At 34.8% G+C, this 22,884-nt stretch overlaps 1 protein-coding gene and 1 pseudogene across 1 annotated transcript in view; one reads left to right on the top strand and one right to left on the bottom strand.

Annotated features, from left to right (window-relative positions):
• The window catches only part of LOC126767051 (MPN domain-containing protein CG4751), a 115,166-nt gene extending 98,482 nt beyond the window's left edge, over positions 1–16,684 (bottom strand). Inside the window, exon 1 of the mRNA XM_050484661.1 lies at positions 16,502–16,684. Coding sequence (XP_050340618.1) covers positions 16,502–16,583 — 82 coding nt within the window. The 5' untranslated portion in view covers positions 16,584–16,684. The remainder of the gene's footprint in view (positions 1–16,501) is intronic.
• A 3,838-nt stretch (positions 16,685–20,522) lies between these two features.
• On the top strand, positions 20,523–22,526 carry LOC126767056 (uncharacterized; annotated as a pseudogene).
• The last annotated feature ends 358 nt before the right edge of the window (positions 22,527–22,884 follow it).

Below are 22,884 nucleotides of genomic sequence, written 5' to 3'. Positions count from 1 at the left end.
CAACTGATGAGTTGACGTTACGAGTTTTCGAGAGAAAATTTCTGCGAAAGATTTATGGTCCTTTGTTCGTTGGCCACAGCGAATAATTTCTGCGGAAATTCCTGATACAGAGATAGGTCCAGAATTATACGAAGTGGTGAAAACCAATATGGTTATGGACCTTGCGGACACCACAATTCCATTTCGTTTTGTATGTGTGACAATAAATGCATGAAAAACTATCCACATGCTTTGATGGATATCCCTGTAACGGCGACGCTCACCAGACGCTAATGGTAGAACTTTCAGCATTCAATTTAGAAGAGTGAATATCGAAATTGACAACACCACATTCGCCACTATTGTCTAATTCCCATTCAAAACTCATATCAATGTTGAGTATTGCAGTTTGGTGAAATCAATCAAATACCTTTGCAAGTACTTCACCAACGAAAGCAACATGGCGGTTATTGACCTTAAACGAGATGAGATCAGCAAGTATAAATTGGGTTGATGCGTGAACTGCAATGAAGCGCTTTGTAAGATATTTACTTTAGCAATTCATGACCGTTTTTCGACTGTTGTGCATCTCGCAGTTCATTTGGAGAAGGCCAAAGAGTGTATTTCAACCCAGAGAATACAGTACAGCCAACGAAAATACTGCCAACAATAAAATCGACATTGACGGTGTTTTTTCTCAACTTGCGTCAGTGATCCGTTTGCATTGCTCTATTCGGAAATGACTCGATATTATACATGGAATGCATCGTCGAAATGAATACGCAGAAAGCAAGGCCAAGTAGTAGATGGATATCCAGGTGTGTTTTTAACTAATACATCACGAATAATTTATACAATCCACCCAAAAACACAGATTGCTTCTATTTTCGGTTGCTATTGATTATTGTACGCGGTTGAATTTCATTTGAGTCATTGCGTACTGTGAATGATACGGTGTGTGCAACTTTTCGAGAAGCATGTCAACAATTACAATTGCTGAAACATGATAATGACTGGAATCAAACAATGGACGATGCGATAGCTACTTCGCGTGCCACTGAAGTTCGTACACTTTTCGCGATGATCATTTCGAAATATCAACCTTCAAATCCTCGTCAATTATGGGATACGAACAAAAATGACATTGCGGAATACTTTTTACATCGTATTTGCTAAGAATTGGAAATGGGCAAATTTCGGTTGATACTTCCAGCGGGTTGATATCAATTCCACCTGCCTTTTGTCAATTCACTTTAACGAAAGATGAACTCATCCCGAATGTTTATCCGATCATTGGCCAAATTATCGTAACCACGATTGCTATAGTGCACCCGCAAATATAGCTGCCAAATATACCAATATTAGTGACTTAAACTGAAAGATTAAAGTCAAATTCCGGGAGGTTTGTGTTCATACAAATCGATCGATCGATCGTCATGACAATAAAGATGATGCGTGAGTTATCCAGTGAAATTTTTAAAATCTTTGGAGAGGCTTGGTATGCCGCCGCTTTATTAACGTCTCAAAGTTTGATTTGTCATTATTATGTTTCGCAATCTTCATGCGCCGAAACTGTGTATTGGAACCCGACTGATTGTGACGCAGCTATCGAATACAAGGGGGAAGAATGCTTGATTTTCCGAATTCCTTTGAGTTCTAACGATTTAGCATATCAGTTTAAACGTATTCAGTTTTCACGGAAAATTACCTTTGCGATGAATTCCCATTCCAGCACATTTGATCTAACAGACTCACGTTTTGCCATTATAAATATATCTACTCTTAGCAAGTAACATTTAAAAACAAGAAAAAACGTTAACTTCGGCTGCACCGAAGCTAATAAAACCTTCACAGGTGCATTTCTTTTAGTAACTATGTATAGCTATATGCTAGAGTAATCCGATCTGAACAACTTTTTCGGATATTAAGTTATTACCTTAAGCAGTAAGAATCCATGTCAAATTTCGTGAAGATACCACGTCAAATGCGAAAGTTTTGCATACAAGCCCTTGATTCCGATCCTTCGGTTTGTATGGCAGCTATATGCTATAGTGAGTCGATCTGAATAATTTCTTTCGATATTACATTATTTCTATAAACAATAACTCATACCAAATTTCGTGAAGATATATCGTTAAATGAGGAAGTTTCCCATGCAAGCTTGTATTCCAATCATTCAGTTTGTATGGCAGCTATATGCTATAGTTAACCGATCTGAACAATTTCTTCGGAGATTACATTGTTGTTTTAGAAAATAATTCATACCAAATTTAATGAATATATCTTGTCAAATGCAAAAGTTTTCCATACCAGCACTAGATTCCGATCGTTCAGTTTGTATAGCAGCTATATACTATAGTAAGCCGATCTGAACAATTTCTTCGTAGAAAATAATCTGTGCCAACTTTTGTGAAGATACATTGTCAAATATGAAAGTTTTCCATATAAGAACTTGATTCCGATCGTGTTCAGTGTGTATGGCAGCTATATGTTACAGTGGTTATAAAAAACGTCCTATAATATTGTGACATGATTTTATTGTAATATATAATAATATTATACAGTAGCGGACAAAAAAAGAGGACACCTTAGAAATGTGTGATTATTTGATTTTATTTAAAAATAAGGACTTTTACAAAAAAAATTTCATGAAACTTGATTGATTTAAGTATTCGAAACAAAAATAAATAATTCAATTCAAAATAAATATTTCTATTTTTTATTAGAAGCCGAAACAAAATATTTCCGATATTTCAATTTCTACTATGATACTTATAAAAAATGTTCTCAAAACTAAACGCGATATAATAAAAACTCGATTTTTTTTAAATAAATTAGTAATAGTAATGGAGACATCAAAATGTCTTCATTCAATATTTCGTGGCGCCTCCTTTGTTTTTTATCACGGTTTTTGTTCGTTCGGGCATGGAATCAACTAACGACTGTAAAATTTGTGCCGGTATACCGTTATAACAAATCTCTTCAATTATTCGGTAAAGATCTGGCAATGTCCAAGTCTCTTCTTGGTTATCCGCGCTTTCATGATGTTCTAAAGGTTTTCGATGAGGTTTATATTAAGACTGTTCCCAGGCCAGTCCATTAATAAAACACCCAATTCTGCTAAGTATTTTTTTATCTGAAAAAAATTAAAATGTGTATTAACCATGTCTTTGTAAAAGTGAAATGTTATTAACGATAAGCAATGAAAAATTAAAAATTATGTTGTCCATATAGGAAAAGTGCTCTTCAATTGAAGGGACCAGGTTTTCCTGTAAGATCTGTTGGTATTTAATGGCGAAAATATTTCCATCAATCAAGGTCAAATGTCCAACACCATGATAGGAAAAACACCACCAGATCATCCGACTTCCCCCTGCCTGACAGTATATTTGACACACTCATTACTGAAAAGTTCACCAACTCTTCTGCGAATGTACGACATTCCGTTTGAACCGAAAGTGTTAATTTTGGACTCATCTGAAAATATGACTTCTTTTCAATCTTTCTTGGTCGAGGTTTTGTGCAGTTTCGCCCATTGGAGGAGTTTTTGTCGCATTTTACCGACAATAGTGGTTTTTTGGCAGATCGACAGACAGTTAGTCTGGCTTCTTGGAGGCGCCGTCGTACTGTTCGCGTACTGATCTCGGTTCTATTTAATTCCTGAACTTCGATTCTGATGTCTTTAGGTGTTTTAAATCTGTTCTGAATACTAATCCGCTTAACATTGTGGTCATCCTTGGTAGAAGTTTCCTCGGGCGTCCGGAACCCGTTTTGCGTTTTAAAGACTTAGTCTTCGCATATTTCTGAAGGAAAGCCCCGACAGTAGTTTTGCTAAAATTTATTTTATCACTAATTTTACGTATACTCAAGTTTTTCGATCGCAAAGCCAAAATTGATTTTATCAACTTCAGTCAATTTTGGACTTTTACCACATTTCATTTTATTTGCAGCCATGTGTATACTCAGGAATATAAATAACAGCGTTTTATTGTATCTGAATAATATACTTACTAAAAAATACTTACTTGTATAATAAAGTTTGATTTGTTAACGCAACATCGATTTAAAGTCACTACAATTATGTGTCCCGTTTTTGTTGTTCGCTACTGTATTACAATCATACACATTTCATAATATTATAATATAGTTTTACTCATCTGCATTTATTAAACATAAATTACATACTATTATTCATATATATGAAAAAACTTTTCACAAACTCATTTATAGCTTGGAAAATTTTAGAAAGATTTTTTTTTTTACAGTTATTAAAAAAAAAGACGTGTAAGTGCAAACAAAGAAAGCGCTGTTGTTGAAAAATCCTTCATATTTGGTTTTTAAAATGTAGATACGCTCGTTTTACTCATAATTGTAAGCAATCTAACCTTTTCAACCATGAATGGCTAAGTGATTTTTAAACGAATAAATTTGGCTAAAAGAAAACGAAATAAAAATGCAATGTGAACTTATATTAATGCTTAAAGTGTAAATTTTAATATACAAAGTGAAAAATGTGGACAAAATTAGTTAAACATTGTGAAATATCATGAGTTATTTATATATTTTTTAATTTAAAAAGCGAAAATATAAGTGTTAGCAATATTACTTTTACATATTCCTCCTCTGGAGAAGATCCCCTATCAGCACATACTTACCCCATTTCTACCGAAATTCGTTTTCAGTTCCCCATTGCCAAGTAACTGGAACCGTACCCGGCCAAAGGCCGCCCACGCAAAAAAGTTTTAAGCGAAAAAAACTTGACACATCCCAATGGCGGGAAGTGAAAATTTTTTTTGCGAGAGACAACTGTAATAATCTCGAAAATGTTACGAATTTAATAGTTTGGCGATAGCCATAGAACATTTTGTAATTGGAATAATTTCCTTATATTTAAGTAGGATTTTTATCCTGTTTTTGGGAATGAAATATAAGTATAAAATGAATTATAAATCGAAAAAATATTGTCTTCAAATAGCACTTCGTAGGTTAAACCTATGGGCTAAACACAATGGTCTAGGAGTTAACCCGAACAAAACACAACTGATGATATCCACAAGCAGAACCAAAATACCTCAGTTTCAACTTCCGGTACTAAACGGTACAACACTATCTCTATCCCCCACAGCTAAATACTTGGGGGTGGAGATTGACACCAAATTGTCCTGGAAAATAAATATAGAAAAAAGAATAAACAAAGCATACATGGCTTACTATACTTGTAAGAGAATCGTCAACAAGAATTGGGGCCTCAAACCAAGTATAGTCATGTGGATGTATACGGCGGTCATTAGACCTATACTTACATATGGAGCTCTGGTATGGTGGCCAGCGTTAAACAAACAATACAACATTAAAAAATTAAATGGTATACAAAGAGCAGCATGTGCGGGTGTTACTGGGGCAATCAGGTCATGTCCGACTGATGCGCTCAACGTGATCCTGCATCAACTACCAATGGACATTTTTATTCAAAAAACAGCAGCTATTGCGGCGACAAGAATAAAAGAATTGGGAGGTTGGAACCAGCAGAACTATGGACATAGTGTAATTCTAGTGTAATTCTAAACAAGCTCACCATTAATAAATCAGACTACATTCTCCCAAAGCTGGACTTCAATAGACACTTCCAGGTAAGGATACCATCTAGACGAGAATGGAGAAGAGGCTCAATAGAAGAGGAGGATACCATCTCAGTCTATACCGACGGGTCCAAAATGGACTGCGGAGTAGGCACGGGGGTATTCTCCACTGATCTTGGCATATCTCTTTCTATACGTCTACCGAACTCGGCTAGCATCTTCCAAGCAGAAGTACTAGGCATAGAAAAAGCCTGCGAAGCTCTATTGGAAAACCACGGGAATATAAATAAATCAACTATATTTACGGACAGCCAGGCGGCGCTCCTGGCCTTGTCTTCACCCATGACAAACTCCAGCACAGTACACAACTGCAAGAGAGCACTAAGCGCAATAAAAGACAAGCTCCAACTAAACTTAATCTGGGTTCCCGGCCACAGGAACATTTTCGGTAACGAAAAAGCAGACGAGTTGGCAAAGGCAGGAGCTTTCCTCAACGAATCCGAGGCGGAGATAATACCAAGTCCGCTAGGGTCAATCAAAGGAGAGATCAATAGACAATTTCAACAAATTGCAAATAACAGGTGGAAAAACATCACAAAATGCGTCATAACTAAACAATTATGGCCAAGATATGACAGGAAAAGAACCAACGACTTACTAAATAGGTCAAGGAAAAGTATTTACAAAGTAACAGCTACCATAACAGGGCACTGGCCATTTGGGGAACACGCATCCAAAATGGGTATGCCCTACAACGACATCTGCCGTGGCTGCGGAGTAGCAGGGAACAATGAAACAATCTTCCACTTTCTCTGTGAATGCCCATGGATTTCCACTAAAAGCATATCGGACATAAGTAGTTTCATCGAAACCTCAAAATGGTTTGAAAGAGGAAGTGAAACGTAATAGCAGATACAGGAGGTTCTACGGACAGTGCATCGAAATGGCACATCAAGTGTTAATTGAGCCCGATAGGGCTGCACTCCTACCAACCTACCTACCTAGTCCTTGTACATAATCAGCTGGATGTTCGAAAATTCTGGTAATGGTTATTTGGGCGTAGGTCAAGCTTTCGCCCAATTGTAACCATTTTAGACACAATGACATAATGTTATGAGTAATATACTTCTAAAATTTTCATTGAGATAACTCAAATATTGGCTGATATATCCAGCATAAAGTCACCTGGATTTTCGAAAACCTTTATATGGACCCGATTTTTGATACACAGAATTTCCACTGTCAGGAATGGATTCTGTCTGAATTTCAATTGTATATCTCACACATTGACCGATATTTTCGGTCAAAAGTCAACTATAGATACTGGAGTCCACATATTTCGGTATTAGGGTCTTGAACAGTTTTGGTTGGATTAAGACGATTTTTAGTCAAAAGGTGCCATTCTTTAAGGGAATTATTATTGCAAAATTTTTTTCGGTAATGATATTTACATATTGATTTCTGTACTGGAAAGAGAAAGAAAGAAAAAGGAAGTAAAATTTATTGTCTCTGACGTAATTAGTTATTGATTTATTTCACTTTTTGTAGTTTGCTCAATACCGTTATATGGGGAGTGAGCAGGGGTTTCTATCGATTTCATAAATTTTCACACTGTCAGTAGGAGTTCTTATAATATTTGCGCCCAGTACAGTTGGTTTTTGTAGCTTTAGTGGTTTAAAAGAGACATTAAGAGGTTAGGGGTAGTCAGAATTTTCAAAAAATTATTTTTTTTGTGCATTTTCGTTAAGTGTAATATCTTAAAAATATTCTTTGAAAATTTCACGTTGATCCGATAATTAGTTTTTGAGTTATTCGACAAATAACAAAGCGAGCTCGGGCACTTCAAAGCGCTAGTGTGAAACTTTAAACGCGTTTTTCTCAAAACTATGTTTTTTGAATCGGTGACAACTGTAACTCGAAACCCGCTTAGTAGGTTTTAACGAAATTTATACAGCTTTTAGATTACATAATAATCTCGGGCCTGATCGAAGGATTTTAATTTTTTCGAAAATTTCGATTTTTGAAGACCAATTAACTGTTGATTTTTTTGCCGCCATTTTGTTAATTTTTGAAAAACAAAAGAAAATCCTTCGACCAAGCCCGAGTTTATCTATTTATAAAACTCATTTTTTTGTCCGATTGATTTTAGATGAATCTCCAAGGACTTATGGTTATCACCGCAAGTGCCTTTTTTTGAAAAAGGGTCAACACAAACAACTATAACTTTGGAAATTAATTTTTTTTTTTTTGAAATTTTCGTGACTTCAAGCCAACACATTCTATAATAATGCCATATTACTACTTTTGTAAAATAACACGATTTAATAGCAAAAAACAATTCTGAAAACTCTCATTTTTTCGTGCCTCTGGCTACCCCTAACCCCTTAAGCATATTAGAGGGCGGGGCCAGACCCATTTTTTCAAAATTTTTTATCAGCAGGTACCCCTTGCTACTGCGATCCTTTGCGCCATGTTACAGTTTTATATCCTAATTAGGTGCTTAGTTATGGCACTTTATAAATTTTCGGTTAAAGGAGATTTGTGGACGTAACAGTGGTCGCATTACGCCCATCTACGGCACGATTCCGATTACGTTAGCGGTCAGGTAAAGAACACGAATTTCGGTCTAAAAGGGGTATGTACTGATAGGGGAGTTTTTTCTAGAAGAAGAATATGTGGCTAACACTTACATATATTTTTTAAAATATCCCCGATTAGAAATTCAAAAATTTTTATACTAATACATAGCATTTCTCAATGTTTCACTAAACTTTTTTCACATTTTACACTTTGTTTATTTAAATACACACTTTAAACATTAAAATAAGTGCACATTTCACGGCTGGGATTTAGAATAGCATTCCCCGATTTCGGGGATGAAGGGTATCAATGAAAAGGCTCCAGATCACGAAAATATTTGCATTTAAAATCAAAAAATTCACTACTTTTAACTTGATAATTTGTATATTGTGAATGACTTTTTCGCTTATATTATGCACTTTTCACTTATTAACACTTCACTATACCGTATCTGTATATTAATTTTTTTTAATATTTATTGGAAATAAAGTTTTAATTTAATAATTGTATTTTAGTTAAATTCTGTGCATTCGCACAATAACAAAAGGGTTGCATACTAGCAAATAAATTGTATTGCCATACGTGCAAATTTGTCAACGAAAAAAAATAAGGAAAAACTTTATACCGCAAATACATACATAAATGGAAAACGCAAAAATCTTCAACAATTTTTTATAAAAGAAAAAAATTTGCAGAAAGGAGTTCTATGCGTAAGACCTCTGAACACCCCGGTGTTGGGTCGACCAGGGTTGTTTTTTTATTGAAGAGCGGCCGAAGGCCGCGAGTGCAGAAAGTAGTTCTACGCGAAACAACTCTGAATACCACGGTGTTGGATCGACCTGATTTTTTTTTTAAGCGCGGCCAAAGGCCGCCAGTGCAGAAAGTAGTTCTAAGCGAAACAGCACTGAACTCCCCGCTGTTGGATCGACGATGAAGGATTTCACGGAATTGGATCAACTAGAATAATGCTTTAAAGCCAAAAATCCAAAATCGTCTTGGATAAAAAGTTATGGGTGAAGGTTGGTTGGAAAGTGAAGGGTGTAACTCCCTTTTTAACACTTCATTTTCTTTAACGGGAATAATTCCAGAAAGAATTGTACTTCGATGAACCTTTCACCAGCCGCGGTGTACGTAAAAGTGTAACGAATGTTCTCACTGTTGCAGAACTAATAAAAATGTGGAACATCACTAGTTGTGGAAACGTTTAGCATAAGGGAGAAATGCATTGCATTTGCGGAGGAAGAGGGCTTATAGCCCTGATAGACGAACAAAATTAATGCGCCTTAAGCAACGCTAATGCGCATTGAAATTTTATGGTGACAGACGGCAGACTTGTGCATTTAGAAGCTGATAGTGAAATTTGTTAATTCATTAAAAAAAAGTGAAATAAAAGTGTGCGAAAAAGTTAAGAATATTGGAAAAATGGATAGCAAACTGTGTGTTGTTTATTTTCTGCCATCCAAAAATATTAAAATTTGTTTTTTGTTAATTTACTTGCATATAATTTAATTAGCAATACAAAAACTGTTTACCTCTGAAGCTGTAAACACAAACAAGGCGGCAGATTTCAAGCGGCATCTGTCAAACAAGAGCAGAAACTAGCCATTTTTGGGCAGTGTTGCCTACTCAAATTTGGTAAATTCAGCTAAACGTCGGAATTCTTGTGCATTACAAACTTGCATTAACATGGGTCAAATGCCCAAGTAATTGTAAATTAAGCCCGCTAATGCATATTAGCGCTGTCGTCTGTCAGGGCTATTAATTTTAAGCAGTAAATTGTGCCGTAAACATAAAACGCTCATGATCCCAACTCTAGCAGGGAATAATGCGGTGGGCACGTTTAGATGCCGTAAGGGCAATCGTCGTTCGCTGGCTACTATATCGAGGGCCAAAGGTATCTGGTTCGAAAATACGAAAATACTATTGCCTCAAATATTTTATCTCAAGTTCGCTTACGCTTCGCATTGGTGCTAAACAGAAGTGCAAAAAAATAGTTTTGTAGCAATTTTAATAACAGCTACCATCAGCGACTGGTACAGCTATTGTCGGGAAGCCGTTGTCTTGTTCCGGGAAAACTTTAGTATACGGTCCCCCAATTTCGGGAATAAAATGGGTATAGTCGGATATAGGAGGTTCTCAAGATCAAGAATATAAATATATAGTTATAGTCGCAGGAAACTTATAGTTTTCTAGATATTTGCGTTTAAAGTTGAAAATTACCACTATTTGAATTACGTATTTTTTCGATTTAAAAATAAGTTTACACTTATATTTTTATGTTCACTAAAGCTTCACACCAATGCATGTGTCAAATTTTTTTACGCGCACAACTTTTTTTTTCTTTGGCTTCCTTCGGCCGAGTTTCAAAAAAAAAGGTTCCAACACCGGGGTGTTTCAAGTTTTTTTTTTCGCGTAAATATCCTTTTTGCGTTGCGCGCTTCAAAAAAATAACCCGGGTCGGTCCAACAGCCTGCTGAATGGCAGTGAACGCACAACACCAGGAGAAGGCGAACCCGATTCCCCCAATCGATGACGATGGAGCAGACGTTCCATTACCCGACCATGAAGAAGTTCGAATAGCAATTACCCGCCTGAAGAACAACAAAGCGCCGGGGGCCGATGGATTACCGGCCGAGCTATTCAAACACGGCAACGAAAAACTGATAAGGAGCATGCATCCGCTTCTTTGTAAAATATGGTCGGACGAAAGCATGCCCAACAATTGGAATTTAAGCCCAATCCATAACAAGAGAGACCCCAAAATCTGCGCCAACTACCGTGGGATAAGCCTCCTCAACATCGCGTATAAGGTTCTATCGAGCGTATCGTGTGAAAGATTAAAGCCCACCGTCAACAAACTGATTGGACCTTATCAGCGTGGCTTTAGACCTGGCAAATCAACAACCGACCAAATATTCACCATGCGCCAAATCTTGGAAAAGACCCGTGAAAGAAGAATCGACACACACCACCTCTTCGTCGATTTCAAAGCTGCTTTCGACAGCACGAAAAGGAGCTGCCTTTATGCCGCGATGTCTGAATTTGGTATCCCCGCAAAACTAATACGGCTGTGTAAACTGACGTTGAGCAACACGAAAAGCTTCGTCAGGATCGGGAAGGACCTCTCCGAGCCGTTCGATACCAAACGAGGTTTCAGACAAGGCGACTCCCTATCGCGCGACTTCTTCAACCTGCTGCTGGAGAAAATAGTTCGAGCTGCAGAACTTAATCTATAAGAGTGTACAGCTGCTCGCGTATGCAGATGATATTGATATCATCGGCCTCAACACCCGCGCCGTTAGTTCTGCTTTCTCCAGACTGGACAAAGAAGCAATACAAATGGCTCTGGCAGTGAACAAGACGAAATATCTCCTGCCATTAAACAAACAGTCTTCGCACTCGCGACTTGGCTCTCACGTCACTGTTGACAGTCATAACTTTGAAGTCGTAGATAATTTCGTCTATCTTGGAACCAGCGTAAACACCACCAACAATGTCAGCCTGGAAATCCAACGCAGGATAACTCTTGCCAACAGGTGCTACTTTGGACTGAGTAGGCAATTGAGAAGCAAAGTCCTCTCTCGACAAACAAAAACCAAACTCTATAAGTCACTCATAATTCCCCTCCTGCTATATGGTGCAGAGGCCTGGACGATGACAACAACTGATGAGTCGACGTTGCGAGTTTTCGAGAGAAAAGTTCTGCGAAAGATTTATGGTCCTTTGTTCGTTGGCCACAGCGAATTAAAAGACAGCGGCTACGCTGGCTAGGTCATTTTGTCCGGATGGACGAAAAGACTCCAGCTCTGAAAGTATTCGACGCTGTACCCGCCGGGGGAAGGACCTCCACTCCGTTGGAAGGACCAGGTGGAGAAGGACCTGGCTACGCTTGGAATATCCAATTGGCACCACGTAGCGAAAAGCAGAAACGACTGGCGCACTGTTAACTCGGCTATAATCGCGTAAGCGGTGTCTACACCAATAAAGAAGAAGAAGTAATCCATGTTAAATTTCGTGAAAATACCACGTCAAATGCGAAAGTTTTCCATAAAAGCCTTTTGTTTCAATCGTTCGGTCTATATAGCAGCTATATGATATAGTAAGGCGATTTGAACAATGTCTTCGGAGATTACATTTTTCTCTTAGAAAATAATATATACCAAATTTCGTGAATATATCTTATCAAATGCAAAAGTTTTATATACAAGAACTTGATTCCGATCGTTTAGCTTGTACGGCAGCTATATGTTATAGTGGTCCGATATCGGCAGTTCCGACAAATGAGCAGCTTCTTGAAGAGAAAATGATGTTTGCAAAATTTCAAAACGATATCTTAAAAAATGAGGGACTAGTTCGTATATACACAGACGGACGGACGGACGGACGGAAATACAGACCGGCGGACAAGGCTAAATCGACTCAGCTCAACATTCTGATCAATTTTATATATACTTTATAGGGTCTCTGACGCTTCCTACTGGGTGTTACAAACTTCGTGACAAACTTAATATACCTTGTTCAGGGTATAAGAATACGTAATTCAAATAGTGGTAGTTTTCAACTTTAAACAAAATGTATCGAAAACTATTGGTTTCCTGCGGCTATAACTAAATATATGTACATATATTCTTGATCTGGGGAACCTCCTCTATGCGGCCATATCAATTGTATTTCCGAGGTTTTGCTTTTTGCATTTGAGTTTTTTTTATTTATTTTTATTGTTTTCAATCATTTGTGATATATAATACACTTATTATTTGACAACACGGACCACTTATTGTTATTGTGCGTGTAATAATATTTATGTAAAATATAAAATGCTTATTTTAAGCAAACATCTAAAATATTAATAAAAAATAAATATGTAGAAACATTGTAGTGAATTGTAAGTGTATAAAAAGTACATAATACGGAAGAAAAACTAACCATAAGTCGAGAAATTGCAAAATTAAATTTGCAAAATTTTCGGGTCGACTTTAGTATACCATCCCAGGATTTCGGTAATAAAATGGGTATGGTCGGATAGAGGAGATTCTCCAGGTCACGAATATATATGGTTATAGCCGCAGGAAGCTTATAGTTTTCGAGTTATTCGCGTTTTAAGTTGAAAATTTGCAATATTTTAATTACATATTTTCGATATATAAAATTAATTTTGCACTTATATTTTTCACTTTTATATACACTAACGCATCACTTATTCATTTGCACACATTTATTTTATATAATATAGTGCAAAAATAGCTTTTAATACACATTTAAATTATTGTTGAATTTGATTATTTAAGAATAACAAATGAATTACAAACACACATCTACATATTTATTGTTTACACTTTTTTTTTTAATTTAATTCCTATGAAACAAAGCTAGTATTTGAGTTTACTACATTGCCATGTGTGTCACCAACGTAGTAAACAGAATACCATGATACCTTTACCATGGTATTGTTACTACATGTCTGTCTCGGGTATAGGCACAATTCCGTGATATATAATACACTTACTTAAACAGAATACCATGATACCTTTACTATGGTATTGTCACTACATGTCTGTCTCGGGTATAGGCACAATTCCGATTTCTTTGGCGCCGCGACTTGAAGGTACCGTTGGAAAACGGAAGTCCTCATGATTAAAAAATATATAGGGTTATAGGTACCGCAAACGCTTAGTTTACGAGATATTCGACCTTAAAGTTCAAAAATTCGCAAAATTCGAACTTTTCAAAAAGCTATTTCACCACGTTAAACCCACTTTATTCACATTTTTCTCTTCAAATTAATTAAATTACACTATAATCTTTTAAATAAATCCACATTTTACACTTTTAGCAGGTTTTTTATTTAAAAAATCTTTATTTTAAAAATACATTTTACGCTCGTTTGAACCTCATTTGTTTACTAAAAATTACGAAGAAATCGAGCGCTGCCATGTGATGACAAGACAATTCGCTGAAATTCCTCTCTTCGCAAAAATTCCTCAATTCATGCATATGGATATTTTCTTTTTTAAATTTATTCAGCAAATAAGTAATATTATATACATGTATTAATAATATTATATAATAATATTATATATGTATACATATGTATAAGTAATATTATATAATAATGTTACGTAATAAAGTGTAAGGTTACAGTACAGTACGAAAACTCAAATTTTGTTTCAATATGAGTGCATGATAACCGTAAAATATAACCACTTTATATCCAAAACTCATATTTTAAATATAATAATATACATATGTATATGTATATATCGTCACCTAATATACAAACCAATGTATCATAAAAAATAAATTGAAATCGCCGACAGATATAATACCAAAATGTATAAATTTTATAACGAAAACTTAAATTTTGTTTGAATATTGGATATAAAGTAGTTATATTAGTATTATTATATTTAAAATATGAGTTTGAGTGCATAATAACCAAAAAATATAACTACTTTATATCCGAAACTTTTTTGTTTCAATATGAGAGCATGATAACCGTAAAATATAACCATTTTATATAAAATATAAATGGAAATCGCTGACAGAAAAAATAATCAAAATTTATCAATTTTATAACGAAAACTTAAATTTTGTTTGAATATGAGTGCATAATAACCAAAGAATATAACCACTTTCACCACTTTATAACAAAACGTATATGTATATATTTTTTTATTTTTAACGCAGAAAGGAGTACTACGCGATAGTACTTCAGTCACCCCGGGTATTCGCTCGGCCAGGGTTATTTTCTTAGAGCGCGGCCGAAGGCCGCCAACGCAGAAAGGAGTACTACGCGAAAGTACTTCAGTCACCCCGGGTATTCGCTCGGCCAGAGTTATTTTCTTAGAGCGCGGCCGAAGGCCGCCAACGAAGAAAGGAGTACTACGCGAAAGTACTTCAGTCACCCCGGGTATTCGCTCGGCCAGGGTTATTTTTTTAGAGCGCGGCCGAAGGCCGCCATTGCATAAAGGAGTACTTCGCTAAAGTACTTCAGTCACATAAATTACGTATTACACATATACATATGTAGAAAGTATTTTTTTATGGTTAATATAGAGAAAAGAATCACGCGATAAAACAAACAAAGAAAAATTGTTAAAAATCCTACATATTTACTGTTTAAGATGTGGCAAGGCTCGTTTTCCTCATAATTGTAAACAATCTAACCTTTTCAACGATGAGTGTGCTAAGTGATTTTTAAATTAATAAATTTAGGTAAAATATAGCAAAATAAAAGTGAAATGTAAGCTTATTTCAAAGCTTAGAGTGTGTATTTAAATATACGAAGTAAAAAATGTGAAAAAATTTAGTGAAACATACATAGAGAAATACCATGTGTTATTAGTGCAAATTTTTGAACTTTTAATCGTGAATATTTTAAAAAATATTAGTAATTTTTACATTACTTTTTGGATATTCCTCCTCTGGAGAAGCTCCCCTATCCGTACATACCCCATTTATACGGAAACTCGGTTTTTTTTTAACCCTCCGCCAAAGTAATCGGAATCGTGCCCGGGTATAATATAAGTGAAAAAGTTACTCACAATATACAAATTATCAATGTAAAAGTTGTCAATTTTTCAACTTTAAATGCAAATATCTTTAAAACTATAAGTCAGCGGCAACTATATATATATATTTTCGGGATCTGGAGAACGTTACCAGTGATACCCATTTTATCCCCGAAATCCGGGGATGCTATTCTAAATTTTAACCAATGTGAGTAAAGTGTGTTTAATGTGGTAAACTAGCTTGTTGAAATGTTCGAATTTTGGGAATTTTTGAACTTTAAGGTCGAATATATCGTAAACTAAGCGTTTGCGGTACCTATCACCCTGTATATTTTTTAATCAGGAGGACTTCTCCTTTCCAACGGTACCTTCAAATCGCCGCGCCAAAGAAATCGGAATTGTGCCGAAAAATGCTTAATATAAGAAAAAAAAGTCATCCACAACATACAAATTATCAAGTTAAAAGTAGCGAAATTTTTAACTATAAATGCAAAATAAAAACTTAAGTCAGCGGCAACTATGTATATAAATACAGATATTTTCGTCTATGCTGGAGAACGTCACCTTTTTATTGATACCCATTTTATCGCCGAAACCGGGGGATGCTATTCTAAAATTTACCCCTCCTTTATCACAATGTTTACAGACTAATGTTATTTTACCATTAATCCCGAAATCGATGGATACTACAATCAATTACATATACATATCTACAATTGCCCATGGGAGTCCATAATTCGATGAGGGCTTTCTAAAACTTCGCATATTATATTACTTATTCAGACATATGAACATTATTAAAAAAACAAATCAACAATACAATTCTATCTAAATATATATGTAATTATTTACCATTATTTTGATTACTTTCAGCATCAATTATGACAAACTCAGTACATTTCCCTTTCTGGCCATCAGATTTTGTTATGTCCATTTTAATAATTTCCTTAATTTTAACTTAGTACACTAACCCTAATGAAGCAACTTATTTTGTATTATAGAAGTTTGTAACTAATCATTGGCACTACATTCACACAATACATTAAAGTCAGTACCTCAGTATATACTGTGGTCAGTACATCATAGACCTGTTCAGACAGTGCAAGTTTGTTTGAGAATTTCAAAGTTTGTTGGTAAGAGCGCTATTACACAAGGCAACTTTTGTTGCGGCAACTCTTGGTTTACGGGCGAGGGGGCGCCGAGTTTCCAGTGTTCAGCAACTCGCTTTGTGTTCTTATTCGTAACAGTTCGCGGCGACGTTTTTCGGCATTCGTGTTCTTTCTTTCGTAGTACATAGTTGCATTTGCGTATCTTTTTTTGAAATTAATATTTTGAATATATTTAAAAAATTTAATTTCATCTTTTGGTAAGTAATTTGCAAATATGTATACAAATATACATAATATAATATAAATATTTTAGAAAATAAAGTATGACGAAAAAATCGAATTAATTAAAGATATTGTGAAATGTATGGAGGAAACCATACAAATTGATTCAGACGATAGTAAAAAGGGTGATATATCTTTGTTTTAATAAATAAAATGTATTTCTTAATTGACAGAGCTGATTAATATATGTGATAGAATGGCCCAAATACCTATAAGAAAAAAGAAACGACAATGGGTTAAAGTAAAGTGAAAGAGAATGAGAAAAAAACTCGCAACAGCAAAAGAGAATCGCCCGAGAATTAGCAACAAAAGTTGCTTCATGTAATCGCGGACTAATGGAACATCATCATGCCAGTACAGAGACTATTAATAGTGGCACTCATTTAAAACTTAGTACGCAGCTCTCAAGAAACGTAAAAACTGCATATAAAAAAACGCTTAAGAAACGGTCAAGAAACTTTCCTGCGATAAATTTACTTGTGCTAGCACGCAGCTCTCAAGAAATCTAGTAATCTTTCTTTTCAATACTTTCTTTTTAATACTTTTTTTCAGTAAAATGTGAATATGGCAAACCTGGTTTTGCGAAGAAACATCAAATCAACAATTGTTTCTTGAAGGAAAATCGAAGTAATCGTCAAATTCATCCTAAATTAGTTGAAATCATTATTATGAAGTATATTCCATTTTGAAATGTTGTATAAAACCTACCAATCATCAACAACATTTCTTAAATCTCAATGAAAATATTTATGTTACCATACACATACACACATACATATTACGCACAAAGTTTGTTTTTTTCTGTTTATTCTTTCTTGCTCTTCTAATGTGGATCATTCACAATGCGTAACCAGCTGTCAAAATTACTTGAGAAATAATGCATTTTTTTCTTGAGCAATTACTTGAGAGCTGCGTACCAACCTTAAAACGTCGTAAACGGCTCATAAATTTCGTGAAAGAGCTTGAGTAGCAAGTAAATTTTGCTTGTTAATAATAATTGGTTGGTTTTTGGTTTATAAAAATGAAATAAAATATTGAAGGTCCGCGAGATTTTAGGTTTTTATTAATTTATTAATTATTATTTTGCAATATAAATATTTTTATTAATTGTTCTATTAAAATACGCACCAAACAAAAATGGCAAATTAACTCATTTACAAAAATCACAGTGCAAGTTAAATATGAAAATAATTACAATTATAGATCAATTTGAATATTTAACATAAAACTTAAAATTAAAAGAAATATTTAAATTAAACAATTCAGATTTTATAATGTATTTTATTTTATTCTGCTTGTGTTTTTTATTTGAATATGAATCGACGCAGATTATTTAGTTTTTTTTCTTTTTAAATATTTTTAGTTATATTTTAGTCATATTTTCAGTTTGAAGTAGTTTTCTGTGATAAAAAGCATAAAGTTTATATTTAAATACATATGTACTGCTACATCTTGAAAAAAATCTTCACTTACACTTTTTTTCTCTAGCATTTTTATTTTGTCTCCTTGGCCTGAACTTTCTTTAATAGCAGCCTCTTCAGTGCACAGTTCATTCAAACTATTTTCCATTGAAAGGTCTGCACAATCCTCAGTCACGTTAAAATCTTCAGCAGGTATACACCAGAGATAAAGAGATCCCCAGCTCTCTTGTCACTGGAAATGTGAGACCGCTCACCTACCGAGCTTTGACAGTTGACTGGATTGGGTAGGTTTTGACGTTTTGCAATTGGAATGACTGGAACGGCCAGATTGAAATTATACCAAAACTATAAGTGAACGGAGGAATTTGTTGCCGCCGTTCAAGATCGCTAATAAAAATTTAAAACAATGAAAATCAAAGAAAATGCGAAATTTAAATATATTTCATGAAAAGTTTTGTAGTTTGATGCATAATAGAATTAATTTGCAATTACAAATGATTAAAAACATTTATTAATTGAGAACTAACAGGCTTAATTCACCTTATTAATGCCCGGTTTCACAGTCCATACTTATGTTGTACTTAAGATAAAACAGGAAAATATTGTTTTACAGTTCATACTTATGTAATGCTTAAGTACTGAAAAGGGGAGACTTAAGCAGTGCTTAAATAACAGCTGATTTTTGTTTTGAATTTGCTTTGAATTTTCAGCGACATCTTTCGTAGCGTAGGGCAAGTGTCCGCTCGTTTGCACTCAATAACAGCTTATACTTTTCTTTCAGTTCCCATAGGTGCTCCGACTCGCTAGTGATGAAATTTGGGGTTCTTTTGTTGTTTTCATCAATTTTTGATATAATTTTCCTCGCAAATTTATGTATTGTCTGTTATAATTTAAATATTTCAAACATATTTTTATGAATGACATTTGTAAAACATATGTTGCCCATAACGTTGCCATATATCATAATAAAATTTTATAGAAATTGAGCATTGACTGTGAAACGCAAACGACCACTCAGTTTGCAACAATACTTAGCTAAGATTTTATTTGGGCACAACTTAAGTATGGACTGTGAAACCGGGCATAAGTATTGAAAAATCAAAAGTCAGTTGTTTTAATATACCACAAAATCATAAAAAAGGATTTAAGTAGTTTCGTCATATATTAAAAGTGCAATATATAATAATTTTCAATCGTAATAAATGTTGGGTGTTTTAATTTAAAATGCCCAAAAATTATTATTTTGTTCGATCTGGCCATAATGGAAAATGTTATAAAAAACGCTTATTTTGAGGCGCTCTCACACTGAAATAAGTTAGGCATCCCATTATCCCTGGTATACACTGTCTCGTACTTCTTGAGGTTGATCAACATTTATCAACAATGAAGTCACTATTTTCTTATTTTCCCTGCGCTCAGCTCTGGTGCATCGCTGCTCATTTTCAATAGCTGCAACATTATAGCGACAGGGAATAGCTCCTGGTTTCAAAGCCCTTTTGGCGGCAAGGCCTATGAAAAGTTTAAAATTAAAATATTTTAAAACAAAGGTGATTTATCAACTTACCCATTTCGTACATCCCGTCTCCAATAATGTCTTTATCGTTGAAGTGGTCCATGCAACTTCGCCATGTTTTCGGCTTAAATGATTGACTATTTCTACCAAATCGGATCCACTTTTTTTGCTATCCTTTATGGTTCGGAAACATAAAAAATGTTTTCTTCACATTTTTATTTCTTCTATCATTGACACAGTTTTTCACTACACACTTCATTTTATTATTTGAATACAAAATCACACGGGTAAAATAAATTGTTTCTATATTCACATTGATTGGTACCACGAATTTATAGCTGTCAAATTTTTTACTGCGCCGTGTGACGTAAGCAATTGTTTGTTTACATTTTTCAAGTATTACGGATCTGCGCAATGCGTAATCTCTTTTCTATCATTCTTGGTAAAACAGCTGTTAATTTTTACATGGATTTTATTTTACGACAATCTTGCAAATATGCGAGACCGTTTTCAGTGGCAACCATAGCATTTTGCGCAATTCGCAATCAGCTGGAAGCGTCTATTTAGTGTTTTAAAAGAAATGGAAGCGGTAAGTAAATTCATAACAATTAATTATTGGCTTGTATCGGGTGATTTTTTAAGAGCTTGATAACTTTTTTAAAAAAAAAAACGCATAAAATTTGCAAAATCTCATCGGTTCTTTATTTGAAACGTTAGATTGGTTCATGACATTTACTTTTTGAAGATAATTTCATTTAAATGTTGACCGCGGCTGCGTCTTAGGTGGTCCATTCGGAAAGTCCAATTTTGGGCAACTTTTTCGAGCATTTCGGCCGGAATAGCCCGAATTTCTTCGGAAATGTTGTCTTCCAAAGCTGGAATAGTTGCTGGCTTATTTCTGTAGACTTTAGACTTGACGTAGCCCCACAAAAAATAGTCTAAAGGCGTTAAATCGCATGATCTTGGTGGCGAACTTACGGGTCCATTTCTTGAGATGAATTGTTCTCCGAAGTTTTCCCTCAAAATGGCCATAGAATCGCGAGCTGTGTGGCATGTAGCGCCATCTTGTTGAAACCACATGTCAACCAAGTTCAGTTCTTCCATTTTTGGCAACAAAAAGTTTGTTAGCATCTTGGTTGACATGTGGTTTCAACAAGATGGCGCTACATGCCACACAGCTCGCGATTCTATGGCCATTTTGAGGGAAAACTTCGGAGAACAATTCATCTCAAGAAATGGACCCGTAAGTTGGCCACCAAGATCATGCGATTTAACGCCTTTAGACTATTTTTTGTGGGGCTACGTCAAGTCTAAAGTCTACAGAAATAAGCCAGCAACTATTCCAGCTTTGGAAGACAACATTTCCGAAGAAATTCGGGCTATTCCGGCCGAAATGCTCGAAAAAGTTGCCCAAAATTGGACTTTCCGAATGGACCACCTAAGACGCAGCCGCGGTCAACATTTAAATGAAATTATCTTCAAAAAGTAAATGTCATGAACCAATCTAACGTTTCAAATAAAGAACCGATGAGATTTTGCAAATTTTATGCGTTTTTTTTTAAAAAAAAGTTATCAAGCTCTTAAAAAATCACCCGATATTATTAATATTCAATTGATTATTTAATAGAAAAAAAGATTAAGGCTAAACGGCACATTTCGTTGGTCAGAAAGCCAAACGAAAGACCTTTTGATAAATATAGTGGACGCAATAAAAGAGAATCGGGACCATTTTGAGGTAATATTGATATATTTTTTGTCATTTCATAATTTTACATTTTACGATTTGCTTTTAGAAACCAACAGAACAAAAGTTTTACAACTAAATTGGCGAAAAAGCTAATGAATATTAAATGGGACATAGGACTAAAATGAGGCATTTGAAAATGACTTTTTTATCTGCGCTCAATTGGAAAGGCCAGACTGGTGCAGGCTTACTTGAAAGTGGTGATCCTCATAGTGTGGAAGAATACATAAAAAGGATATGTCCTTTTTATGAAGACTTTCACGTGATATTTGGACGTCGCATAAGTGTTCAGCCACCAGCGATTTATCAATCAACGAGTTGGTGTCAGCGTTGGAGGATACATATATAGAATATATTACCCCAGAGATAGACCCCGACACAAGTTCTTCGAGTCCGTTACCCAATCCGTCCGTTAGTATGTATCCGTCTGCAGATGAAGTAGTTAGTCCGTCCGCTAATTTTACATGCACATCTACATCAAGAAGAAATATGAAAAGATCTCATAGAAGTTCAAATCCATTTTCATTACTTTTCGAAATCCAAAATAAGAAGTTGGAACTAGAAACGAAAAAAATGGAATTTGGGAAAGAGAGAGGAAAACAATTTTCAATTGCAGAAATTACGGTTGGAAAAAGAAATGGAAGTAGAAATGGAAAAAGTCAGATTGGAACGCGAACGATTGAAAAGCTTAAATAGCTCATAAGTTGCCAAAATATAATCATCTGTATTCCAATATAAGATTTTTTACATTTTAAATTTTTCTTCTTAATACATTTGTTGGTGTGTTTTATTTATAGTGACTTAGTGAATATGGTCCACCTTGCTTTTTTTTACTTTATCCGTATTAAGTTATATCTAGTCAAATAATTTATGTTACTTGTTTATGTAAAGAAATTGAATTTTATTTGAAAAAAAATAAATAAATAAAGAATTTTTAAATTAAGATATTTATTGATTAAACAATTGTTCAAAGATTTGTCGTCGCCTTATCTCCCCTTCATTGGTACGAGCATTTGGTTCCCATAACGACTCGTCAATACTGTGCTCCGATTCCTCAGGTTGGTAATCGAAATAATCGTCTTGTTGGAGTATAAAGTTGTGTAACAATGCACAACAGAGAATCCATTTGTTAACTTTTCTCATACCATTCTAATTATTTATTTGGA

This window comes from Bactrocera neohumeralis, unplaced genomic scaffold, assembly GCF_024586455.1.
Source record: "Bactrocera neohumeralis isolate Rockhampton unplaced genomic scaffold, APGP_CSIRO_Bneo_wtdbg2-racon-allhic-juicebox.fasta_v2 ctg370, whole genome shotgun sequence".
Lineage (NCBI taxonomy): Eukaryota > Metazoa > Arthropoda > Insecta > Diptera > Tephritidae > Bactrocera > Bactrocera neohumeralis.
This window is presented reverse-complemented; position numbering and strand designations above follow the sequence as displayed.